Source organism: Archocentrus centrarchus, chromosome 8 (assembly GCF_007364275.1).
Source record: "Archocentrus centrarchus isolate MPI-CPG fArcCen1 chromosome 8, fArcCen1, whole genome shotgun sequence".
Lineage (NCBI taxonomy): Eukaryota > Metazoa > Chordata > Actinopteri > Cichliformes > Cichlidae > Archocentrus > Archocentrus centrarchus.
Genome location: NC_044353.1, coordinates 30,214,950 through 30,236,667, shown reverse-complemented (window position 1 = coordinate 30,236,667; position 21,718 = coordinate 30,214,950). Strand labels below are relative to the sequence as shown.

The 21,718-nt window shown below is 39.3% G+C and overlaps 1 protein-coding gene across 1 annotated transcript in view; it reads left to right on the top strand.

The window, feature by feature from the left end:
- The window catches only part of cacng2a (calcium channel, voltage-dependent, gamma subunit 2a), a 127,716-nt gene extending 109,101 nt beyond the window's left edge, over positions 1 to 18,615 (top strand). The window contains exons 3-4 of the mRNA XM_030735800.1: positions 15,342 to 15,482; positions 17,807 to 18,615. Coding sequence (XP_030591660.1) covers positions 15,342 to 15,482; positions 17,807 to 18,342 — 677 coding nt within the window. The 3' untranslated portion in view covers positions 18,343 to 18,615. The remainder of the gene's footprint in view (positions 1 to 15,341; positions 15,483 to 17,806) is intronic.
- Positions 18,616 to 21,718: the final 3,103 nt, after the last annotated feature.

Below are 21,718 nucleotides of genomic sequence, written 5' to 3'. Positions count from 1 at the left end.
GAGAGCAGCTTGGGGTTAAGTATCTTGCCCAAGGATACATTGGCATGCAGCCTGGAGTAGCCAGGAATCAAGCCGTCAACCTTCCGATCAGTAGGTGATCTGCTCTACCTACTGAGCAACAGCCACCCCACAAGTTGCCAGTAAATAATCTACATTTCAGATATGGATATAAAATATCATTTTAGAATTAGTATTATGAATAAAAAACCATGTTTAAATGTTATTCATTTTAGTGTAACTCTGGAATGTTTTTTGATACTTTGACAGTAGGAGTTGATTTTGAAGGAGTGTTAAACTGAGACCTGTGAGAAGTGTTCACCACCAGAAAAGTTACTCAACTTGGGTGTCATGACACAAGAAAGCGGAGAAGCACCACTCTCTGTGATGGTGACCTCGACCCAAATCAAAACGGCGACCTTGGTGCTAATCGCAGGACTCCCAAGAGCATCCTTTCATGTGGTCTGAAGTGAGGGCTTCAGAAACACAAGGCACCACGAAGGTCACCACTGTTATTACATATTAGCACAGAGATTAATGCTTACATTTGGATGGGGTCGTTTGGCTGCAACTGGAGACTGACAGTGTTTTAGCACGCATTTTACCCTCCTCTCCCAGCAGTTTTCACTCAAAATCAAACCACTTTGCCTGATGATAATAATTCATTGGGCCTTTTCTGTTTGCTGTGATGATATAGCATTTGTATAGTTACAGTAATGAGCATCACAGTTAAAAGTGATTCAGTCTTCAACTAAATGTGCAGAAAACAGTGATAGATGATAGAGTTAAACTACATTCACAAAGACTTGTGTTGTCAACTATGCGGCCTGCAAGCCAGAACCGACCCACCAGTGTGTTCAATTTGGCAGGTGTGCAGGAGGCATAACTTTTTACAGTAATTTGCTCCAGGAAGCGCTACTGGTTATGGATCATGACATGTGATTAAGTGTCCGAATTATATGTTTTCATCTGAGCCAGAGGTCTGAGTAATTGTCACTTTTACAGCCATCTCGCTGTCAAAGACATTATCTGTTGCCTGCCATACCACACTGAAGCTAGCTGGATAAGCCAATAAGCCATATTGTCACATTTGTTTGAGTTATAACGGCTGTATTTTTTTGTGATGACAGCAGACTGGCTCAATGTGGACAAATTGTATCTGCCAGACTTGCTCCTTAAATCTGAATATTTTCAACTTGCAGCTGTACTTATTTATGATGAAAAACAAAAGCATTTGGTATTATTAGGTATTGTTATTGTTTGTTTGTGTGTTTTAAATAGATTACGGTGCAGCAGTTTTACTGATCTGATCCACTTGAGCTAAAAATTTGGCTGTATGTGGCCCTGTTAACTGTAATTTCCCCATTGTGGGACTAATAAAGGTATTCGTATGAACTAAAACAAGTTTGACACTGCTGACCTAGACCAATTACAGCTGTGAAATACTACTGCACTGGTGCATCAGTATTTGCAGTTTAATCACTCACAAGGAGGCAGGCAGGAATACTACAGGAATAATTCAACTGGACTTTTCTGTTAATACTTTTTTTGTTTGTTTTTTACATTTTTGTAATAGCACCTTTATTTTTTTCACCACAGTGACAAAGCTGTAGTATCTGAAAAGAATCCAAAGACTTCTTCTTTTAGGAGGAATCAGAAATTTAAATTAAAATGTCTCTCCTAGAGCTAATCCTATGCCAAGGACAACACCCTATTTCATACTTTAAAGAAGATAATCTCAATCTGCACCAAAAGTTAATGGCTTCTTCCTTTATTCATGTTCCACCTCTCCACCAAGTTCTATCAAATTAAGATATGAAATAAGGGGAGAGCAGCAGTGTGGTTTTTGCTGGATACTGTGCTGGACTGGTAATCTTTCATAAAATCTTTCTACATTTGCAACTACATGACTAAAGTTGAACCACAAATACGTTTTTTTGCTGACATATTTTTAAAGGGCATCTGTTAGACACTGTTAGAGTAGCTTTGCATGGTTTGCAGTTTAAAGTAATCCTTATTTATCTTGTACTGAGCCTTGGTGCAGCCCCTCAATTCATCCTCTATCTGAAACAAACCATTTCAGGACCTTTGAAGGCCACCCTCCATCTTTAAAAAATGCTTTCTCTTGAGTGGGTGCCCCTCATAAACAGGAGGTTTAAACAGCAGTTGGGTGCGAATTCTGTTCTTGGCGCCAGAGCTGATATGCCCACATTCTGTCTCACTGACATCATACAGAGTTAAAGAGTAGGAAAATTGCATTAAAAGAGCAGTCTGAAGTCTGAGTGTCTGGCTCACAGGCATTACTTGTACATACACTGAGCTTATTATTTGAAACTTTACCCATGTTTAATATGAGCATCCACCATTTTTACAGTATATATGACAAGTAACTGTCACGGCTGTGTGCGGGCAAGGCAGGGAGGACCCCAGTGCAGGACACGGCGAGAGTAGGTTCGGAGGACAGTTTATTTGAAAACTCAAATAATTACCAGTACACTTGAAACTTGAAACTCGAAAGCAGGAAAAACTCAAAGGACAAAACACACAGGCAAAACTGACGAGGACCTGAACACTGAACTAAACAACACTGAGACTTAAATACACAAAGGAAACGAGGGGTGAGGGGAAACAACTGGGAACAACAGGTGAAATGAATGAGACTAATGACAAAGGGGAAGCAAAACTAAACACAAAGCACAAGGAACACGAGACTGTCAAAATAAAACAGGAACTGACTAAACATAACAAATACTAACCTAAACACAGAAAACTTAAGGCAACATTGCAAAAACAAAACAACAAAGGAAACCAAACCGCACACTCAAATAACAAACAGAGAAACTAAAAGCAACACTAAGAAAACAACCTGCAAAGTACCACAAAAGAAAGCTACACAAAATAACTCAAAACGCTGGGCCACCGGCCCAGGATCATGACAGTAACAACAAAAATCAAATTTCATTGCAGATCTGTGCAGGTCTTTACAAATTTCTAATCAGTAAGAAATTATTGATATATATCAGAGATAACACTCATTACTATTCAACTCCAAATGTTAAACAGAAGGAAAAAGAAGGTGGTGTATCATGAACCTGTCTTTTCTGCACTCACCCATCCACAATAGCGACTAGTCCCCGTTTATCTGTTAGCCTGTCAGTCTCTCTGCCTGCACCCCCCTGGGGATGCTTCTCTGCTTAAGCATCCCTCCAGGCAAGATCCAAAATGCTGACAGGGGCTCAGCCGATCCTTAAAAGATGGAAAGTGAAGATGTGAAATCCTGAGAATGTAGTTTGACAAAGGACTGGTTTTAAATAGGTGGCCTCTCAGACATGCAGCCTCACTGCCTGGGGGCATAGTTGTTTGCCCAGTCTTCATCCAATAATGGCTGCAGTGAGGGCCATCCTCTGCCCTCACTGCAGGCAACAAGCTGCTCAGAGACACAGATATCTGAGCTTCATACATACTATAAGTGAGCACTGACACACTCAGTATTACACAGAAGAACAGAGTGCAACCTGGCATGAAAAATCTGCAGGGACTTCAGCCTTTCTATCTGAGATAGCGCATGGTCAGCCAAACCCAGGGGCATGTTGGCGCAGCAAACTACTGTCTGATCCCAGTGAAGGCACACTGCATGCTGGGAGGTCACTGTGAAGGTCACTGCACTTTTCAGTGGACTATTAAACATGGATCTTAGTACAGGGGATGCAGAGGAATGGAGAGGCACCGCAGGCCAAGCAACCTTCGAAGCCATGCAAATGAGTTGGAGTTTCTTGTCTTGGAAAACTACACAGCATCACTTTGCTTTCATTGCGTTCAAGATTTTTCAGAAGCTCTCATACCTGAGGCACTGGTTCTGTAGAGATCAGAATGGCTCAAATATTTAAGGCTTTTGAAGGGACACAATGTGATACTGCTGTGTTAAAGGAACTGAAATCTTTGAATTGCATTTTAAATATCTGTGGGCATTTCTACCCAGTGAGTGGGTGGAAATGATCCTGAAAAAATGCATTTAGAGTCTCAGAGGACTTTCAAACTCCATTGCCAGAAAACCCATGAGAGACTTTTTGAATTATAAATCAAGGTGAAATTATTATGACATCCATCAGGCCATATAAGTATGAACATTGAATTAACATTTGTTCAGTTTCATTTCTCAGAAAACCTGACAGGATCCATTTCACCGTGGCTTTAAAAAATATTGTAAATGTAGTGTTTTAACGAAAATATTACTTTTCCTAAAGCTAACCAAATAGTTGTGGTGCTTACTCCTAAACAGGAAGTAAAAACACGTCAGAGTAGTAATAACACAAAGAAATTTGTAAAATATTGGTTTCAACATAGACTGTAAATAAAAGTTCAACCTAGCCATCATGAAGCCATATTAGCATGTGACCTCTGTGTTTTGAAGCCCTTACTTTAGCTCAGCAATAAAAGTTGTGCATTTTTGAAATGTGTTGGTTGCAGCTATGAGATAAAATATTTTCTGTGACCTTGAAGGGTCTCCATTTCCAGTTTTCCTAACGATCAGAGGTTGACTAGCGTCGCTAGTCTGTAAGCCTGTATGACTAACTCATGTTGCTAGCTAGCCTGGTTAGCCAGCTGCATACATAGACTGTACAGGTGTAACTATGCATAATTACGTCCAAAGTCAATATTAAGATCATGATTATTTGTCACGATTATTCATTGATTTTAGTGACAAATTGCCTCTACCACATAAACACAACACTGCTTAAACATTCATGTTGTGCTACATTCCTGCTAATGTACAAATCTATACATTAAAATAAAATTGGTCCTCCTCAGTCTCCTAAATTCAGTGCATTTGAAATAAATGCTACTTTCAGCTGTTCCCATTGATCAGGTGTCGCCACAGTGGGTAGCTCTGCATGTTTGATCTGGCAGCTTTTTATGACGGACACCCTTCCTAATGCAACCTGAAAGGGATTTGTATCTCCTCCCAAACTCAGATCAAACTGGGACTCTTGCTTGTTAGGCAAATGTGTAAACCACTTCACCATGCATCTGAAAGAAAAAAAATAAAATAAAATTATATATATATATATATATATATATATATATATATATATATATATATATATATATATATTAGGGGTGGGACTCGATTAAAAAAATTAATCGAATTAATTACAAGCTTTGTAATTAATTAATCGAAATTAATCGCATTTTAATGGCATTTCAATATTTGACATGAGAAATATTAATTTAAGTTTGGTTGATGAATGAATCAATATACATAAGCTTAAACTTCAAAATTTTGTTTATTTTCCCACCAGTCTGCTACACAGACCAATGAAGGGTGGAAGTGCTCCTGTGATAAGCAAACATCTGAAATTAAAGTTAAGCATCATAACTGGATAGTTTTATTCAACATTAATGTCTCACTTGTTATAGTTGGAAATTAATCATTCTCTCAGCTGTATTCCTTGATGTTGAAATGTGTCATGCTTGTTTTAACAGCTTATTTGAATTAAAGACTTAAAATTAAACCACAAAAAGGAGAAAAAGTTCGTTCTCCGTTTAACCAGCTGCTTTTACACAGCTGTGCTTCACACTCACGGTTGCTAGGCGACATGAGCTACGCAGAGGTGACGGCAGCTGATATGAAGGCTAGCTGCTCACTTCCGGCCTTTGTGGTGTTCGTGGGCTGTGAAAGACGTGGGCCGGGTCCTTCGCAGGACGCGGCCCCTAATTTGGACATTGTGCGTCGATATAATCTGTATGCCGGGAACTCGCGCACTGAGAAACGTTCCACGGTGCAAAGTGTGATTAAAATGCGTTAAACTTTTTAATGCGTTAATTTTCCCGTAATTAATTAATCGAAATTAACGCGTTAAAGTCCCACCCCTAATATATATATATATATATATATATTAGGGGTGGGACTCGATTAAAAAAATTAATCGAATTAATTACAAGCTTTGTAATTAATTAATCGAAATTAATCGCATTTTAATCGCATTTCAATATTTAACATGATAAATATTAATTTAAGTTTGGTTGATGAATGAATCAATATACATAAGCTTAAACTTCAAAATTTTGTTTATTTTCCCACCAGTCTGCTACACAGACCAATGAAGGGTGGAAGTGCTCCTGTGATAAGCAAACATCTGAAATTAAAGTTAAGCATCATAACTGGATAGTTTTATTCAACATTAATGTCTCACTTGTTATAGTTGGAAATTAATCATTCTCTCAGCTGTATTCCTTGATGTTGAAATGTGTTATGCTTGTTTTAACAGCTTATTTTGAATTAAAGACTTAAAATTAAAGCACAAAAAGGAGAAAAAGTTCGTTCTCAGTTTAACCAGCTGCTTTTACACAGCTGTGCTTCGCACTCACGCTTGCTAGGCGACATGAGCTACGCAGAGGTGACGGCAGGCAACGCTGATATTTTTTTTTTTTTTTTTTTAATTAAACATTTGAACAAATGTACAGAATCATGTGGCATGTATACACAATAAACACATCAGGTTTTACATATTTAAGGCACACAATGACATATAAGCTAAAGATAATACTTCACACGTTAAACGGGGAAAGAAATGTAAAAGGATAAATTAATTAGAAAAAAACAAAACAAAAAAACAAAAAAAAAAGAGAAGAAAAACGGCGACGCTGATATGAAGGCTAGCCGCTCACTTCCGGCCTTTTGTGGGCTGCGAAAGACGTGGGCCGGGTCCTTCGCAGGATGCAGCCCCTAATTTGGACATTGTGCGTCGATATAATCTGTATGCCGGGAACTCGTGCACTGAGAAACGTTCCACGGTGCAAAGTGCGATTAAAATGCGTTAAAAATTTTAACGCGTTAATTTCCCGTAATTAATTAATCGAAATTAACGCGTTAAAGTCCCACCCCTAATATATAAATATATATATATATATATATATATATATATATATATATATAAATAATGTTTTAATTGTATCCAGGCCTGCCAAAAAAAATGAAACCAACAAGGTGCTGCTTTCACCTTTACACTCTGCTACATTCCTGTTAAATCATCTTTGCAGACAAATAATGTGTTTGTTCTTTATATAAGAATAGACTTTTTATTAGTCTTTAACTCAGTTTATTGTACCTGTATGATGGATGTGAATAACTCTTAAAGCTAAGTACTCAACAGCTTTGTCTATTTCTCCTATTAGCTTTTGCATACAGTGCAGGTTTTGCCACGTTATTCCCTCGTGCAAACGTTCCCACGTTTGCACGAGGGAATAAAATATCTTTTGCCCAGTACATTTGACCATTTTCCTGAAGCCTTCATTATTCACCGTGTTTAGAGGACTACCTTGCTTATCTTTGGCCAGATGGAATGTGATGACATTGATGATTTCAGTGCACCTTTGTGTGCATTGCACAATCCACTTTTATAGACATCTGAGTTAACATTGGATGATTGATGTTAGCAGCCACTACATTGTTTTCCTTGGCCTTCATGCATAAACTATGCTGCAGTTTATTGTGTGTTTTCAGGCAGTTGAATACGTTAGTTTCATTACTTTGTGATTTTTGTTGTATATTTGTCTTTTAATGTAGTGTTTCTTGTCCAGACTAGACCAGGAAACTTCAAGCTCTGGTGCAGAGAACAGGTGTGAGTGACTCATGCAGTCAGGTTCAATTTAATTATGGGAAGCCAAAATCATGATTGGGATGAAAATTAGATTATTTGTGCAGCCCTAGATGAAACGTTTATTAGTGCTAAGTAATGGACAAATGCAGTGCTAGGATTTCATTCACAAAGACAGAGTCAAATTTCTTAGAAACCACTAGCAGCTATGGCACAAGTTTAAATCAAAGTGGCCTCACCGCTAACTTCTAAATGGTTAAGTTACCCCCATGTAGTAATTATTAAGAGGGAAATTAGCTATAGATACCAAAACTGGTGTTTATAAACATGCTTATTTCTGCTATAAAGTCATCATGGGAGTCTGTGGAGATTGACTCACTTTTGAAGTCAGTGTCAAGTGATCATTCAAGGAACTGTGGTTTTTGGCATTTCCACATTTGCTTCATTTTTCAGCCCCAAATGTTGCCATGTAGGTGTTGTTTATGTTGCCAAGCTCAGGCATCTATAAATTTGAAATGCTTTACTTATGACTACCATGCTGTTGCCTGCACACTGAAACAATTAGATTTCTATGTAAGGTTGATATGGTGTTACTTGGTTACCATATATAAAATAACATATTTACAGATATTTATTATGGATAGATAAAAACATATATAATATTAGATGTCTAATTCATTGCCTTTGGGAGTGAATCTAAAGCTATTCCTTTCTGGGTTTCATCTCTTGAATTTTAGTGTTTAAGAACCCAGTCTTTTATGAGATTTGAATTTTGGCTTCATAATAAGCTTATCAGCACTAATTGACTATTTATTCAGTTCTTAATTCTGTAGCAATTAAATTTCACATTTGGATTCAAACACTGATGGCCATTTAAAATAATAAATACAATCTGTAAAGGCTTAGCAGCAGCTTTAGCAATCAGAGCCATCGGCTGTTGTTCTGGATCAAGATGGACAAAATTCTCAGTTATATTTTGTTGCTAACTAATGTGAGTATCAAGTGATTAGTAAAATAAAAAGTCTAAATCAGCTCCCCTTTCCTCTTCAAGTTTGTCTGCAACTGAGCCTCTTTGAGGTTTCCTCAACTTTTAGTGTCACCTTGAGATCCTGCATCGTCAAACACCCCCACTGTCAACAATCAATAAATTTGTTTGGCCCTCCATCTCGCTTTTGTCATTGCTAGTGAAACTGATGGAGGAAAAAGTCCACCCATGCCCTCTCCCAGGTAATGTTCCATGAATGGCCAGGTCAATACATTCGGGGTTAACGGGAGAGATGGGAATTGAGGCAGAGACTGAGGGGAGGTATTTAGGAATAGCAGTGCGTTTAGAGCAGGACACAGGACCGGGGTCAACTCTCAGGACAACTTAATATTTAATCACCACCACCACCTCCCACACCCCCACATCCCCCTCACTGGTTACCCAAAACCCCACAATCCCCTCAGGATGAGCAAGGAGACAAGCGGGAGAGAGGGGGGAGGGTGAGATGACACTTTATCTCTCAAACTGCCTTGTGCTTTGACTGAGTGCAAATTAAGTGAGAGAGAGTGAGAGAGAGAGAGATGGGGGGGAAGACAAAGAAAAGATGAGATGGGGGACGTTTGCTGGGTGACAAAGATGGCAAGATGGCTGTGTGCAGCAGACAGAGACAGACAGATGAAAGAAAAATGGAAGGTGGTGAATAACGGCATTAAAGTCTTCATCATACAGATTGGAGCTCAGTGGCCGAGCAAGGTTAAATATAATGATAAGTACATCGTGATGTTGAATGATGACATGATGAATGCAGGTGGGACAGGGAGCAGAGACGTTACAATGTCAGGTCAGAAACACTTTCATAAAACTGCTACTAATGCGTGAATCTGTTCAGCTTTACAGCTTTGCATCAGTCATTTTCACCCTACTGTCCTAAACCAGGTGGTCCAGGCCTTTGTTTTCATCAGCAGGTTCAAATTTAACGAAAAGGTCAGAAATGTGAACACTGAACAGGTCATTTATAGATCAATAATAGCACAACCATGGAAACAAATCTGTCTCACCACTTTTAAAAACTTTAAAAGACATTGCATTCCAAAGCTTTTACATATCAAATTAGCTATCAATCTGAGTTTTAAACTTAAATTGAGAGATCTGAATTTGGGTTTTGCCTGTGTACCTGTGGGATGAGACCCCAGGGTAGAACCAGGGCACACTGGAGTAGTTATATCTTTTTGCTGGCTTAGGAACACCTCTGTGTCTCCTTGGAAGAGCTGGGGGAGGTGGCCGGGGAGAAGGGGGGAGTCTGAGTGTCTCTGCTTAGAGACAGCAGAAAATGGATGAATAGATGGATGAATATATGAGATTTTTGATTTTTGCAACTGAATTCATCAGGATTACTTTTAAATAAAAGTGAAGATTTAAATTCAAAGTGAGAATTCAGTGTCACAGATGGTGATTCAGACTAAATTATTTAAACAAATGCAATCTGCAGGTTTTACTGTGTAAAATCTAAAAGCAGGTTTTTTATTGTATTTTATTTGTTTACTGTTTTCTCATCCATGTATGTGACCCCAGCAGCTAAATACAACCATGCAGAACAGAATGAATATCATATCATACGTTTGTTTTTTGTTTTGTTTTGTTTTTCCAAATGACTGCTGGCAGCGTTTGAGATAAAAATGAATTGTTTGTCAGCTGTGGGATAATTATAATTAATTCAATATATTTGTTTGGCTCTATTAACAAGCCCACCAAATGCCATCGATCATATGCTCATTAAAAATTAAAATATCGAATAATGGATGAAAGTATTAATCCTCTAGGGATTGTGTGCGGTTTCGCTATGTTTTTTTGTTTTGGCCTCACAGTTTCACAAACAGAAAGATCACAGGGTCACCAAAATCATTAGCATTCATCCTTTCGGGGACAATAAATCACAATACTGAATTTCAGATCAATGTGATCAAGGGATGTTGAAATATCTGCTTCTGGACCACAGTACTGGATGACACTGCTGTCCATTACGCCACTTTACATAACATCCAAAAATACAGTAATAAATCCAAATAGGTGCTATTTTCATACAATGGTACCTTTCACACCAAAGCTGAATGTTCACTCTATGAAACCTGTGAACAATGCGCCTCCTCCTGTGTGCTGTCAGTGGGATGGAGATCTATAATGCGAGTATTTATATTTTTTTCTCACCTGCTGCCTACCTGCTTTTTGTCACTTTAGCAGCATTTTATGAAAATCTGATTAAGTCATATATGTAAATTTTGAGGTTGATGATATTTCACATTGCTTAATTGTCTTGCGGTCATTCCTTGTTGGTAGTTCGTGGTTAGGTCTTCATTATGTGACTATACCCTTTTCAAACAGTACATACCATAACCAATGTCAGAGAAAGGATGCATGTCTTATCCAAACCTCGGTGAGCTCACTTCCCTTTCTGCACCACTGTTTGAATAGCTGTGAAGTGTAGCCCACTCTGGTGCTGCTGCTGCTGCTGCCAACCGTGCACTGAGCTCAGCATGAGTTTCAGTTGGTTTACAGGAGGGAGGGAATTAAACCAAAACTCTTTGTCATGGTCTCAACAGAGCATCAGCAGTGTGATAACTTTCCTGTGTTTGTCCACATCTCAGGTTTACGCTAGACAAGATCTGCATTCTTGATTTTTAGCCATAAACTGTAAATAAAAGATTGACATAACCAGTGCATCCTCAAACTGAGCCGATTTAGCAACTTTTCAGGCCCCCCCCCAGCGACTTTTTTCCAAAAAGTGACAAGTGACAAATTTAGCGACTTTTTCCGGTGACGTCAGTGACTTAGATAGGTCAGAAACCTGAAATCTTCCACTGTCGCTGTGTTTTGTGTACATACAGCACTCACACTGTGTCCCTTCGTACACTTTGGCATCGCCCGGACCTCTCTTCGACACCAAGGGGGACAGAATCAGAATCAGAATCAGAATCAGAAGGTTTTTATTGCCATATGGGTGAACAGGTTCACAGCCTTAGGAAATTGCTGCGGTACTTCGTGCGTACAGAAAAAAACAAATAAGTATAAAAACTATAAGACAATATACAAGTATACAAATTGCAAATATACAGAGATATTAGAGCTATAACTATAGCACAATATTACAAAATTACAAAATATACAGTGCAGAGACTAATTAAAAGATAAAAGAATGTAGACTATATTCCACTAATATGTACATCAGTGCAGTCAGACAGGTGCATAGACATAGGGTCATCAGCGTTTGTGGAGGGTGGTGGTAACAGTCTTAGGGTTATTGCTATAGGGTTATTGGTAGAAGTCGCTAAAGGACAACCCCTTTAGCGACTTCTACCAACTTTTGAGACAGCCAACAGTGAGTTTTCTTACTCACTAAAGTTGGCAACAGTGGTCCCAAGCCCGGATAAAGGAGGAGGGTTGAATGTAGAGCTAGCAATCGCACCCCACATAACAGTGTTTTCATTAAATTTGATTTGATTCTAACATTAAACAATATGGGACAAAACTGATGTAATGTAACTGATGTAAAACTGATGTAATGTGGGTCCAGGCAAAGCATTAAAGTCATCAAGTTATTTCATAAAGTTCATTTGTAGTTCTAAATATATTTATGGTGTTTTTTCCTCACTTTTTGTCTCTCCAAAGGGGTTAGTCCTCTCTCCTACAGCTTCGATTACAACTGCATGCAAATGACCAATTATGCAAATTAGGTAATGACATCATATAACGACTTCTTGCGACTTTTAGGACAGTCAGTAGCTACTTTCCTTATTGAGGGGCTGGCAACAGTGTTTATGACAGCAACTTATCAAACATGCAGTAGGTCCACCCCTAATCTTTGTCGTACTTTTTGACTCTAATGAGCCCCATAATTTAGATCATCTTTCATCTTTTGCCCATATATTCTATACAGCCAGACATTTTTTCCAATCAAAGGTGTCACCCTCTGCTGGTCTTTACTGTTCAGACCCAGGAGTATGTCCATCTTTTGCAGTGTATTCTTTTGGCAACCAATCAGTAGGTCAAACTACAATCACAGTTACAGCCTGAAACCAGCATTTTTCACATCCTTAGTGAGTCTCCAAGTTGTTGAGCTAATACATTGGTTCTCAAACTTTTTCTATCATGCCGCACTTTGCCGAACGAAATCTTTTCACATCCCATGCAATGCAAGGTCCAGAGGAGGGGGGCTTGGAAGCAAAGCAGCACCACAGCTCTATGTACAAAAAAGACAGTGATGGTGAAGAATTTCGCAAGTTGCTATGCTAACGTACCTGCTAGCGAATTACATGATTTCCTTGTTCCAACGTGAAACTTAATCCAATGTTCAACATTTCTTCCAAATGGCTTTTCTCTCGTGTAGTTTGCGCACCACCTGTCATGACGTTGCGCCCCACCAGTGCTAATATATGAGCCATTTGTAGTGCCAGTCTGTTAAAATGCAAAAGACAACCCATGCAACCCACCATATTATAACCCACTATAATTAATATGGGGTTAACCTATTCTTCAGTCCACTGACTAGTTATTAGTTTACAGTGTTCATGAGACAGTAGGGGGTGGGCAATATAGCCTCAAAATTATATCATGGTATTTAAAGAAAATTTGCAATAAAAATAATGAACAACATTTTATTGATCCATGCAGCTTGCGGGCAGCAGAATTTAGAAGTGCACGTAAATGAAGGGCAATTTCCATCCTTCTTTTCCCAATGAGCTGCTGTCATTGGTGACACACTTCCTAATTTGAAGTGTTACTCTATCAAAACCAGGTGCCAGCAACAGCAGCATTATAGTCCAATAGGAGTCACACAGCAAGCCAAATGTAAGCACAAAAGTAGCCTAGGTAGTGTTCTCTCTGGAAACTTTAAGTATAAATTAACTACTTAACACTAGTTTAATAATAACTACAGTAACTTTACATTGTAACTGGTCAGGAGCCTGCACCATATTGTCAAATAATAAAAATGAAAAACATTTCCTGCCTGGGATGCAGTAGCTTGTGTTGATCTTTTTAACCAGCTGCTCAAAGCCCTGCTGTTCCATCATGTAAATGCACTGTTTGCCCTTCCTGTCATGTGGAGCACAGCCAGCAAGTGTTCCAGTGATTCATTTCCATTTGGGTTACATATCACCAGCTGCTAGTATCTTCTCCTTCCTAGCCTGATTGTACTCAACAGTGTTTTCACCTTAAGTGGTGAAACAAGTTTGTTGTTTCCTCCTTTAACATGAAACAGTTTTCTTGCATATTGTGCACAGTATTGTGCAAGTATTTTTGTTGAAGTAGCTCTCTATTTATATTAAATCATCATTGGAGGCTGACATGCTGCTCTTGCTCTCAGACATGCCCGGGCTTGTCTTGTTGTTGCACACATTAGAGAACATAAACACGTGGTGGTGCTATAGCAATGATATCACGATATGACATTTTTATATTGCATAAAAATATATACCAGTATTATTGTGGACTATGATATGGCATAGCCCTAGGGCTTTATCACAAAGATGGATGGATGGATGGATGGATGGATGGATGGATGGATGGATGGATGGGGGACAAGGGTAAGATGTCTCGGGTATGGAGGTCTGGAAACTTAGTAGCAAATTATTTTCTAATATATTTTTTTATTATTATTGTGATTTCATCTGGTGCATATATTCTTGCTGTAGTTACTGGTGAGAACCCAATGGAGGGTGAACGCCTGCGAGCTGTGGCCACCGCTGCCAATGCAGCTGTTAACTGATGCCAAACAGCCCACCTGAGGGCTCAAGGTGGCTTTCCCACTGAGCCAGCAAGCCATCAACCAAGAAGCCTCACGGTGCTCAGCAGGGGGGAGAAAAACAGGGACCGGGACCCCCAGCTGGTCCCCATGGAGTTGCAGACGGCCAAGTTTTGCACGGAACCACCCAGCCCCATGTCAGCACTTTGGGGAGAAGCTGAGAAAAGTGCTGAGGCAGCAGCAACATGGGGAGATGAGGTGAAGTGGTGAAAATTTAACCAGCCTGATGAAGGGCTAAGTGTGCATGTTAAACAGGCAAGAGGAGGAGGGATGGGGGGTGGGGTGAAGTCTAAGAGGCAAAAGTATGGCAGGAGGTGACTGTTAGAGAGAAGCTATGTGCTTCTCAAACTCTAATTTTACGTGACAACTCAGGGTGCAGTGCAGCTCCTTTTTGACCCTTTGACCTCAAAAGTAACATCATGTCCCATTTCCCATTTTTTTTTCCTCTTGATACTTAACTGCAAGGACACTGTGATGTTTCAAGGACCGAGGCTGTATCCCTCTACACTGCAGCCTAGCTCATATACATGCGAGAGCCTCCTAGTGCTTTTGTGGACTACCTTTCACATGAAGCAACCGGTTAGCTCTGTGGTGTGTGGAGAAGTGTGCAGAGAAAGGGAGAGGTAGAGTCAAGCAGTGTGATTACATAAGGTTGGGTAACAGGCTCACTGTGGGGATACACACTCACTAGACAGTGTTGATGGAGTCTTTCACAGGCCTGCTGGGGTGTTGATTAGGATGTGCTCACAAACAAGGACCAGATGTTGAAATGGATCCTAATGTGCTTTTCTGTCTTTGTTTCTCGCTCCCTCTGATTTATGCCCATCCCTGCCATTTCCCCGCTTTCTTTTTGGCCCTTTTGGCTGTCCTCCTCCGTGTGTGTACACCAAATCACATCCCATTCTTTCCCTTCGTCTTCTCCCCAATTTTTTTGTCATTGCCCTCGTCTTCCACTGATTTCCAGGTGCTGTGCGAGCCTCCAGCATCTTCCCCATCCTCAGTGTCATCCTGCTCTTCATGGGAGGCCTGTGTATAGCTGCCAGTGAGTTCTACAAGTCACGCCACAACATCATCCTCAGCGCAGGGATTTTCTTTGTGTCTGCAGGTGAGTCAAACACCAGCAAAATAAAACAAAAGGACAAGGATTTATCAAAACATATCAGTCCAGCCATTTGCACATGAATTGGATATGTTTTGACTCTATTAAAATTTCATCCTCATAATAAAAACCTGTCAATAATTCATGAAAAATCACAAAGTCTGTAGTTTTTCTTTTTCATAACATAGTTTTCCTGTTATGTTGTATACATTTGAGAAATGCAGTTTGATTTATTCTTTCTGATTTTTATATTTAAATGATATATAGATAGAACAGATCTTAGTTCAGCTGTATTGATGGATGTCAATGAAATCTTAATATTAAGACTTTGTATTTTTATATTTATTAAAAACACAACACATACTTGGCCTAATTTGTTCTTTGAATGAAGCATGATGGAAGGCAAAACATCTGAAAATAAAAGGAGACTACCCCAGATGGGGCAAGAGGCAGGGGTACACCCTGGACAGGTCATCAGTCTGTCACAGGGCTAACATATAGAGACAGACAACCATTCACACTCACAGTCACTAAGTCCAATTTAGAATCACCAGTTAACCCAGTGGTTCTCAAATCCAGGCCTCGTGGCCCAGTGTCCTGCAGGTTTTAGATGTGTCAATGATCCAACACACCTGAATCAAATGGCTGAATTACCTTCTCAGTATGCAGTCAAGTTCTCCAGAGTCCTTCTAATGACTTCTATATTTGACTCTGGTATGTGGAAGCAGAGACACATCTAAAATCTGCAGGACACTGGGCCACGAGGCCTGGATTTGAGAGCCACTGAGTTAACCTAACATGCATGTCTTTGGCATATAGGTTAGGTTAACTGGGAGGAAGCCAGAGTACCCGGAGAAAACAGTGCAAGCAGAGGAAGAACATGGAAACTCCACACAGATAAAGCTGAAGAAACGTAGATCAGTTTCTGCTGTAATTCAACAGGATCAATAGCATTTTATGGTTGATCTTTAAGGAATAGCTCCTGGGCAGTGATTCCTAACCATTGTACACCAGGGGGTACTTCTGCAGTAACTCAATAAACCTGAAAAAAAGAAGAATACTTATTGGTTTTAAATGATTAAAACCAATAAGTATTGATCAAAGAATGAATAAATTGTGAAAACAACTAAAAGTATGGATCATGCTTAAAAAACATAGGTATTATTTATAATCTGCTAAGACTGACTGCTGAAAGAATTGCTAAAGCTTAAAGCAGGGGTCTCAAACTCGTGGCCCCCGCCCCCCTACTTCCTTCCCTTCCTTACTTCCTTACTCCTCTTAATTGGAGGGGAAAGCGAAATATCAAAAAAGTAATTTAAAGGGCCAAATTGTATGTTATTTCTGACATCAAATCGTGGACCAGAAGTAGGGGGTGGGGTCAGATGCGGCCCGCAGGCCACGAGTTTGAGCTGAAAATACCACTGATTCAAAATTTGGAAGTTGGCTGAATGTAATAGCTAAAAGTAGAGAATAGATTACGTCTCCTTTAAAATTAGATCAAATACATGTATTCAGATACGTTTTGGTTTAGCATACAGTGTAAATGGTGGTGGGGGGGGGCGCTGTGTAAAAGTAACAAAATCCCCATGACCACTTTAATTTTTACTGCACAGACATGATGGTGATGTAAGTCTCTCACATTTTTTCTCTCATCAAGTACTTTTTAATTAAGAATGTAGTATACCATGAATTCAAAAGGCCACGTTGAGATGTCTTGGGCTGCTGGTCGTCTCTTTCACTGCAGCTACGACTCACTTCTTCTCTTGTCTTCCTTTCATTTCTCTTGATCCTGTTGCTAGGCTAAAAGCCACCCATTGGGACTCATCTCTAAAAATATGGTGTCCCTGACACACTTTCCCTACAATCCATCTTCCCAGATATACCATGTCAGAAATTTCTGTTTGTGACTAAACTAAAAAGGCAAATTAAGATATATAGATCGATAGGTAAATATGGAGAGAGATATATAGATAAATATATATTTGGATACATGTTGAGACACAAAATTTTTTCCTTTATATCAATCTGCACCATGACATAAACTGTCCTTTCTGTCACTGAAAGGGTAAAGATTAAGAGCCTAATATCAGCCATGTAGGATGGAGAGTTGCACAGGATTAGCAGACTGTGTCCAGTGCATGAATATTACAGTGCAGCTCTTTAAACATACTTGGTGTGAGCCTGAATGTTAAGTTAGCAGGAATAAAGTCTTGAATTCATCTTGACAGATAGTTTATTCTTGTTTTCTCTTTTTCCTCTATCTTTTTTTCCCCATAAATAAACAACTCTTCTCTTGTTTTGTGCCCGTCCTCCATCTCCCAACCCATCAGGCCTGAGCAACATCATTGGGATCATTGTGTACATATCAGCTAATGCAGGGGACCCTTCAAAAAGTGACTCGAAGAAGAACAGCTACTCTTACGGCTGGTCCTTCTACTTCGGTGCGCTCTCCTTCATCATGGCTGAGATGGTGGGCGTCTTGGCTGTGCACATGTTCATCGACCGCCATCGACAGCTGCGAATAGGGGCACGCGCAGCCGACTACCTCCAAGGCTCAGCCATAACACGGATCCCCAGCTACCGTTACCGCTACAGACGCCGCTCACGCTCCTCCTCCCGCTCTACAGACCCATCACATTCCCGCGATGCCTCGCCGGTGGGCCTAAAGGGCTTCAGTGCGCTGCCATCCACAGAGATCTCCATGTACACGCTTCCCCGGGACACCCTCAAATCCTCTGGCACGCCAACTGCCACCTACAACTCTGAGAGGGACCACAACTTCCTGCAAGTCCACAACTGCATCCAGAAGGACCTGAAAGACTCAAGCCACACCAACACAGCGAACCGCCGCACCACGCCTGTATGAGGGAAATCGACACAGGCCAGGCCAGCATGGCAGAGACCAGGAGACACAGGAACCCCTGTCGGTGCAGAACACCCCAGGAGAAGATGGATTTCCATGTTTATAGACATTTGTTCTTTTTGTTCGGCTGCATGACTTTTCCATTACCATTGGTCAGAGAGTTTCAACAAGTCTGTTGTGTTCCTGGATTGAATGGCAGAGGACTGAGAATGGGTCAGGATGGCCCGAGCGAGTGAGATCTGTCAGGTTTTTTTGAACAGAGTTTGCTTATGAGGTTCAGGGCACTGACAGGGAGGGTGGGAGGGGTGGGCATTTATGCGACAAAGAATTGATTTCATCATTTCATTGCCCTTTGGTTTGACAATATTGCCCCACAAGTTTGGTTGGAGCAACAGATCAATCTCGCCCTCAGGCAGCCCGCCACCTCTTTTATTTACTGACTGATTTGGTCATTTTTTTTTGCATTAAAACTGTGAATTGTTACAGCTTGGGATTCAGTAAGAATTACCCCAATCTGTAATCTCTAACAAAGGTATATATATATATATATATATATATATATATATATATATATATATATATATATATATATATATATATATATATATATATACTTTTATAAATAAATTATTACATTAATAATCAAAAGATACAGACTTTACCGAAGCAAAAAAACAAAAACACACAAAAAAACAAGTTAACTAAACCAAGTGCTGTTGGTAACATGAGAAAAGACTCTTTTAGTATCCTTTCATTCGAAGGTCGAAAGAGAGAGATGGTCCTTCAGGTAGCAGCAGTACAGCGGCCGATGCCGCCACAGGCAGATGCAGACAGTAGAATAATATCTATTCTTTTAATAGAACCTTCTCGTCTTTTTCTCTGACCCTGTTCGCTTTCTTTTTTATGTGGGGGGTGGGGTGGGGGTGGGGGGGCTGGGGGTCGTAACAGTCGAAAACCCCTTAAAAGAAAGAGCCAACAAAAGGGGTTAAAGTTCACACAAAGCGAAGACTCCAAACACGCGCTTCTGCTAAATAAAAAAGGAAGGAGCAGAGGGGAAGGAAAAGAAGAGGACGCCAAACACAAAGATAAAAAGTTAAATATGAAATAGTACAAGAAAAGCTAAGTGACTCACAATTTCAGAAATTAAATGCATGCTATTAAAATTACAGCAAATCTGCTCTTGAGAAACTTAAGTTTTAAAGGTTAATAATTATAAAGGGGAAAAAAAACACAAAGGCGCTAAAGTATTAATGTTTTCATGTGTATTTTTCTTATGTTTTCTTTTTTTTTTTTTTATTTAGTTCATTATTGCTTTTGTGAGACAAACCAAACAATCTACATGGAACAAAACTGCTTTTTTAAATGGTTTGGTTGATTTCTTTATAACTATATAAATATATGTATGTATGTATGTATGTATGTATGTATGTATTTTATTTTTAAAACTCACACAGCCTTAGTCATTTCTTCGTTTCTTCTGATTTTTAATGTGTTGTTCAAATTGAAAATGAAATCTTTAAAGGTGCCAAAACCGAATGATCCTATACTTGGATGCATCAAGTCCTGATGAATAAAATATGAACCCTAGGGGGAACAAATCACCACATTTCACTGCGTGTCTCTACAACACCTTCTTGTTTGTTACATTTGCCTGTCTGTCACATTGTCATATCTGAAATGTTGGTTCTTATTAGAAAACAAAACAAACACAAACAGAATTGGACTGGAGAGGAAACTGTATGTCAAGCAGAGCTGTTGTTTTAGAGCTCTTTATCATAATTTAAAATTTATACTTATTTCTCCTCATCACATGTTTTGACCTCAGTGTGAATACAACTTTTTAGCCTTTCATCCAAAATTGATTATTAAGGTCAATTCACAAAAACAGCTGTCTCAATTCCCAACAAGCAGCGCTTGGTATCAGTGGGGAGGAAGAACTCCATTTTAACAGGAAGAAATATCTGGCAGAAGCAGGCTTAGGGAGGGGCAGCCATCAGCTGTTGACATCTTATGTCATTAACAAAAGTTAAAGTCATGTAGTTAATGGCATGTAAACACATGGGGAGTGGAACAGACATGCCAGTACATCATGGGAAATCCCTCCAACAGCCCAAGCCTATAGCAGCATAACTAAGGAATGGTTCAGGGTTATCTGATGCAGCCCTAGTTATAAGAAAGAAAGGTTTAAGCCTAATCTTGAAAGTAGAGAAGTTATCTGTCTCCCAGCTGTTACACCAGGGCAGGAGCAAGATACTTAAATGCTCTGCCTCCCGCTGGAAACTCTAGGAACTACAAGTAAGGCTGCAGTCTGTGTGAGGAGAAAGATTTTGGATCTGGATTTACAGGAAGCCAGTGAAGGGAAGAAAACAAGAAAGATCATCTCTTTTTTGAGTCGCTCGTAGTACTCTCTTAGCATCTTTTTGGATCAACTGAAACCTTTTCAGAGACCTTTTAGAAGCTGAATTACAATTATTACAAAATACAATTATTTAATTCTACAATCTAGAAGTTCCTGATTTTAAAAATATTGCATAGATGAGAGAAGACATTCCTAGAGATATATACTAAGTCTCTATTAAAATAACCCCATGGTTCCCCACAGTGTTACTGGAGGCCAGTTGAATGCTTCCCGCAGTAAATATCTGGTTAGACACCATGTTTAGTAGATTTTTAGGACAGCATTCAATAACTTCAGTTTTGTCTGAGGATAGTTTAACTAATTTATTTGTTGTCTAGCTTTATAGATTAATAGAACTGCAGTTATTTAATGTATGCAGTGTTTTCTAATAATATTGTCCAAAGGAAGCCTGTATAAGGATAAAGGTATCAGTCCTTGCACAGAACCCTATGGAACTCCATGACTAACCTTTCAGGACTTTTGAAGATTTTATAATTTATCAGAACAAATTTGAATCTTACTGATAAATGGGATTCAAACCAACACAACACGTTTACTGCTGTGGTGGATTCAAGTCTCTGTGGTAAAATGTTTTCATGAAAAATGTCAAATACTGGAGGACAAGCACAGAGATTGGTCCACTGTCTGCATTATTACTATTTATTATTAAATAATAAATGATTATCCTATTCCCTCTCATATTTTTAATTTGAATGGTTTTAAGAGTTGGCACACAAGAAAGGTGCAAAACTACAGTAGATGCAGATCGCATAATTATGAAACAAGATTAGATTAAAAATAGCTATGACATCTTGCATTTTGAAAAAAGGAAATTCTTAATCTTCTATATGTGAGAGGATAGCAGTGATGGTACACAAGCTTGCATATTAAGGTAAGTGATTTATTCTTTTTTTAATATGAAAAACAATATTTTTAAAAGTGTTAGCTGACCCACATCTACATGTTGCAGCTGTGTACTGT